The 6213-nt window shown below is 37.3% G+C and overlaps 1 protein-coding gene across 1 annotated transcript; it reads left to right on the top strand.

The window, feature by feature from the left end:
* Nucleotides 1-255: 255 nt before the first annotated feature.
* On the top strand, nt 256-5966 carry LOC117152495 (the record flags this gene model as incomplete). The annotated part of the gene is made up of 1 exon (XM_033324488.1): nt 256-5966. A coding segment is annotated over one exon (3963 nt), but the record flags the coding sequence as incomplete, so codon positions are not given.
* Between the last annotated feature and the right edge of the window lie 247 nt (nt 5967-6213).

Below are 6213 nucleotides of genomic sequence, written 5' to 3'. Positions count from 1 at the left end.
TTTCCGGGGGAGGGCCATGTTGTATCTCCATCTGGGGTCTGCGGTCTATCCATTCATGTTTTCTTCATAAAGTATGGTTTTTCTTCATAAAGTATGGTACATTGTAACGAGTCTATCGACTATTGTGATTATATTGGTGAAGTTTCAAATGAATTTAAAAATGTATATGATAAAAATGTGTATAAAATGTACGTATTTAGATAGATCGAATGATTATGATTTAAGGCGAATCACTATTAAGACTAATTTATCCAAATACTATTTTACAGAACAGCCACTTGCGTACATCCAGAAACAAGTCGACAAATTTACCAATGCAGAAAACAGAGATCCGGCAGCGATTTAGACGTCGAAGTCGGTTCAATTTCGCAAGAATCGTCAACCGTTTACAGTAGCTGTAGAACAAACTCTATCTGCAGTTCAGTTTGCAATCGAACAATCGAAAGCACGAAATCTCAAGTAAAAATCAATTGTCGAAATTTCGAGGTGATTTTGGAACCAAATGGGAATATAGTAAACTCGCGCAAAAATATTTCAAACACGTTCGATAATACCAGCTGTTGTTCAAGAAGGGAGAATATAAAAAAGTTTGGTCTGAAGGTAAAGTTTGACTGTGATACGAAATTCGTACAGACTGAAACTAGTCGGAAAAATTTAAACTTTATTTTCAAAGCAAGCGCAAGCACACTGAACCATCTGAAAGAAGCTTCTGATACAAAATGTGATAGAAAATTCGCACAGACACAAACTAGTCAAAAAAATATGAACTTTATTTTCACAGCGAACCCAAGCACATCGAACCATCCAAAAGAAGCTTCCGATACAAAAGGCGATGCAAAATTCGCACACGCGCAAACTAGTGAAAGAAATATAAACTTTATTTTCGAAGCAAGCCCAGGCACATTGAACGCTCCGAAAGGAACTTCTGACATTTCCAACTTTCCTAAGCCCTCGCCACGAAGAAAATATTTAAAAGGCTCAGACGCAAAAGCGAAATGCGACTGCGATCGAACTAAATCTTCCAAAAAGCCCAAATTAAAGATTTATATTCATAGAACAACGAGCACTAGCCGTTCTAAAGTTCGAAGTCCACTAAACGTGTCCAATCTTTCGTTGCCTTGTAAATCGAGTCAGTTGATCGTTCGATTGTTCGAAGCTGACCCATCGTTATCAGATTCCTGTCTAATTTTAATGAGGAAACGATTCGAGAAAGACATAAACAACGCTTGCTCTTGCATGAACGACATTCTGAAGAAGTTGGACGATTCAACGATCAAACAGTTACACTTGAATTGCGAGATTCGACCTGGTCGCGTAGACCTGAATCTTTCATGCAAGAATGGCGAAAGCTCGAAGATTAGATGGTTCCTTGCTCGAGTTCCGACTTGTAGCAACGTTCACAAACGCGTTTCGTACACTGGGAGCGTTGAAAGCCGCGAGAATCCGAGGGATCGACGCGGAGAGCCTCGACGTTCGATGGAACTTCCGGTTAATGCTGGTTGCTACGAAGATGTGGCGAAACGTAGCGGAGAATTCGAAGAACGACGCGTTGCTTTTTATTCTGTTTGCTCGAATCACAGTCTGATGGAAGCGAAACAAAGCTCCACGTTGGGGAATGAAATCGAAAAGGAGGAGAAAGAGAAGCAGCTTAATCTTGCGTGGGCAGGAGAGGGAGAAAAGCAGATGGAGTTCGTGCTTTCTTCGGGTTTAATAAATTCACAAGACAAGGATACCGTGACTTCCGCCGAAACTGGTATCGAACGACCTGGAAAATATAATAATGAAATTTCTGACAGAAAGCTTTACCAGTCGACGTCGTTAAACAGAGAAAAAGAAGGGAAGGAACAATGTAGAACTGAAGAAGTGGTGGATGTAAATAAAGAAATCGAAATATGCGATGATGGGTTTGTAGAAGATTCTATACAAGATTCTGAGAATCATCTGATACAATTATACGATATTAAGTGTGACTGTTCTCTGGATAGCTTCGAGGAAGGTGTCTTTAGGAAAGGTTATTCGACGACCAGAGGCTGCAACCCTGAGGAATGTTTCTGCGATGCGTTCTGCACGAGCGATAGAATCGTCGATCATAGTTTATCAGAAACAAAAGACTTAGATAATAAAAACACAAAGGTAGAGGGCTTCTGTCATTTAAACGAAGACGCTTTGAAACTGCAAGTATCTACTTCGCAGACGAGAAAGAATAATTCCAAGCTAGAAGATCGTATTTCAAAGGATACTTCCTGTTTAGGAATAGAAAGAGAAGTCGCAAGGAAGGAAGAACGTGTTTTCGAATTGAAACAAAATATTTTTCAAATGGAAAATGCATCTAAAGAAGAAATCAGCAGTTTAGGTTTCAAAGAAAGGGAAAAAGTTATTTTGAAAGTAGAAGATAAATATAGCGCCGATTCTATTTGCGCGTCAAATTCCAGCTTCATGGAACTCAGCTGTGATACGAAGTGTTCCTGCTGCGGCGAAGATCTTCCAAATCCTTCGTCTGTCGAAAAAATTAACGTTGAAGCAAACAAATGTTCTACTTGTGCTAATAAAACACTTGCTAATTTAAACGATCATGAGACATTAAATCTCATTGTAACAGAAAACGCAACATCTTCGGAAGCTGTAAGAGAATCTTCTAATCTTCACTATCTTGAATTTAAAATGGCTCCGAATGTTCATATTGAATCAAATACAACTTCGATTCACGATCAATCTTCCACAGTGACCGATAACAATTCGACAGATTTCTCACAAAAATGTCTTGGTAATTGCGAAAAAAATTCAATCGAGAATCCTTGCGACCAAGAAGCTACGTTTATTGATAATCCTCCAAACTTCTCGACATATTCCAAAGTTAAGGATTCGCCGATCACTGAATCCTTGTTCGTATTTTGTAATTCGAACATGAAACAGTTTTCTTCCACATCGAACTCCTCGACGGACGAAGAATGTTCGCCGAATGAAAATCATCGTGCAAGAAGCCAAGAAATTGGAAAATCCAGATCGCCATGTCGAAGAGCTATTCCAACAAAATGTCACCGGAAGTCGATATACTCCATCACGTGTAAACCTTCCTATTCCATGAGAAATGTCCCTCGAGTCAATTGCGCGAAACATAGTTCGAAAGAGAAAACAAACGAGAAAGACGTTCCGATCGTCCCTCGATATAAAAATCGTCTATGGCGAGGACCGATGGCTCCTGGAAGTCTGTGCAGCTCTTTTCCAGCCATCGACCGGATCAAATATCTGATTCGTAAGAAACTCCGAAAATTGCTGTTGGAAGAACGTGACAAGGGGACCAGCACGTCGAAAACGTTTCTGAGGAACGATAGATACCTTGTCAGCATTTCGAGCGGAAAATTGAACGGCGGTCGAATAATTCGCGAGTCTTGTTCCTCGACTCGTTGTCCTTTTACTACCAGAAATCGATACGAAGCTAGAGGAGAAGCGGAGAAAACGTTCACCGAAGGAAGTTGCTTGGGCAAAGATAAAAACATTTTTGGGGACATTATTAAAGCAAGATGCCAGAGAATGATACAAGGTAACGACATACTTAAGAGGATCAGGATGGCTAACGTTTCAAGGTCTCAGAAATACGATTCGAAGTTAACCGATACGCAAGATTTCATCGGCGAACGAGGAGAAACAATTAGAAGAAGCAAATGGAAGGGTAGAAACGGGGAAAGATTTCTTGTTAATTCTTCTTGGAATAACAAAGAGCAGAAGAATCGTTCGAGTATCATGTCCTTGAATTCGACGAGAATGTGTCTTTTGAAAGACGATGGCGATCATTTTTTGAGCCAGAAGCTTGTTCGTCAAAAACATCGTGACTTAAAGGAGCAAGGTAGAATCAAAAATCTGTCTACCGATATAAAATCGATGAGAAACTATGCCAGAAGAAGTTACTATGAGCGTAGTTTCTCCGGAAGCTCGTACGAGCGTAAAGAAAATCGGAAAGGAATGGATGCAGGGGATAAGACATACTACGACAAATTGAGATCCTTCGAGGAACGATTATCGAAGCTCGAAAGGAGACGCGACGAAGAAAACAATTTCGTCAATTTTCTCAGTGACTATGAAAAACGCGTCAATGAGCTGGATGCTGATTTCAGGCTGAAATTGCTGCAATACGTGACGTTGTGCAGGAGTGTGAAGAACTCGTTAATGAAGAGGTTACGGCCGGATGACGTTTACGAGGTCAATTCGAGCTCCGTGTAGCAAAGGGGGATCGATTTAAAGTAGTTGATTGATTAATGACGCGATCGTGGTCGATAAAATAACGTGCTAAGCATCGGGTCGAGGGTAGGATGACTTTATACCGCGTTCTGTATTAGATTTTTTTCTCGTTGATACCTTGTCGTGTTTAGTTGGAGAAAAATGGATTTTAGATACATTGGTGTAATATATTGTTTTTTTGGAAATATAAAAGACAGATGGTACTGTATCGAATTTTCTTTCGATTTTTGTTAGGCTGTAAATGTGTCTGATTGAATATTTAGATATTCTATTTAGATTGTAAAGAGTAGCGTATATTTTTGCACTTTTGTTACAGAATTTTAAATTTGTACGATATTTTAGTACGACATAATACATTTCAATGATTTAAACAATCTTACTTCATATTTAATAATTGTTTGAATCATATTAGTTATAATATATTTTTGCCACACAAAGACAATTAACGTTTATCTTATCTCAGTCGCAAAACTTGCAAACAATTATTTTTACACGATACTGATTGTGATAGTAATTTTTAATAACATTATGCAAGTTTTACAATCATCATACACAATATCTCTTATATCACTCTCTAAATCTATCTTTAGGAGTTCGGTTTTATTTAATCTGTAGAATGTGACAAAATTAGTTTAAAAATAAAATTCACCGCACAATATGCATCTAAATGAAAATTCAGTACAAACACGACTCTCACGGTGAAAAAACAATTGCAATCACCATAGAAAGGTAACGATAAAATGCAAAGAATCGTTCGAGGGAGAGTACTCGTTGCTGGAACCTTATCACTTACCACGATGAAAATGACAGTGAAATCCGAGTTATTTAAGGCGTGCCGGCCCCGAAGAGGAGATAAAGTATTGTAGACCAACCATTGAGAGCAGCAGCATCCCTCTAGCCAGATCGATATTTCCTGGCAACCACCGGAGAGGGTGCCCACCCCAGTTACACTGTGTTTGTAACAATGCAAGTCGATTCCCAACAGCTAGTGAAAGATTTAAGCAGTCGATATCATTGATTTTTTTTTCTTATCCATTTTAGTCGAGGACCTTGACGATCTAATCTGATACAACGAATTGATATATAATTTATTACGTAACAAATTTGTAGCAATTCACTGTCGATGTTTTTAGCAAGTGTTAGTTATTAAAAATGTTAACAGTCTCAGCAAGATTCAATTGTCATTCATAGAATTGCATTCAAATTCTTGTGTTTTGTAAATAAAAATTAAATGGTTCAAATTTATTTCGTTTAATCGAATGTGGATATTTTGTTCGAACGTTGCACTTGAATGTGCAGCTGAACATTTTAAATTATACAATTTTAACTCGATAAATTTTGTTTTCAAAAAGGAAGTTCGACTTTAACAAACGATATATGTAATTACGATTGTATGAACAAAATTGCATTTACGATTCACGCGAATTGTTGGTCGAAATAAAAATTGGTCAAAGCTAAAGATATAGTTAGTCTAGTAGTATTAATGGAGTAACGCTGTACTGCAGTAGAGACAGACAGTCTCCGGCGGACAAAATGTAGAACGAGAAACAGTGTATAGTGAAATCAGATAGTTTTATGCCGCCCATACTTTACGAGCAATCTAAATGCTCGAACATTACTCGTCCAGAAACGTTGAAAACTTTTAATAGGATTTGCGTCTCAAGTAATCTTTACTGTTATCCTATAATAATGTACATATGTATGTTTTACGATATACTTAAATTAACAGGACGAACTTAAAAATTTCTATATCTATATATATGTGTGAATATAAATAAATTTTATATATGGAAAATAAAAAGGTTTAAAGTTTTATAAAAATGATGATTTTATTTAAGGAATTATTTACGAGTAATGTAACATTTCTTCAATTTTTACAATTAGAATTTTGTATTTGTAAATTATATTTGTGTCCTGTTAACTTTTACCTATTAAAAGTTAATTAACTAATCTAATGAGCTCACTAGAAAATTGGAT

Source organism: Bombus impatiens, unplaced genomic scaffold, assembly GCF_000188095.3.
Source record: "Bombus impatiens unplaced genomic scaffold, BIMP_2.2 scf_3279, whole genome shotgun sequence".
NCBI lineage: Eukaryota > Metazoa > Arthropoda > Insecta > Hymenoptera > Apidae > Bombus > Bombus impatiens.
This window is presented reverse-complemented; position numbering and strand designations above follow the sequence as displayed.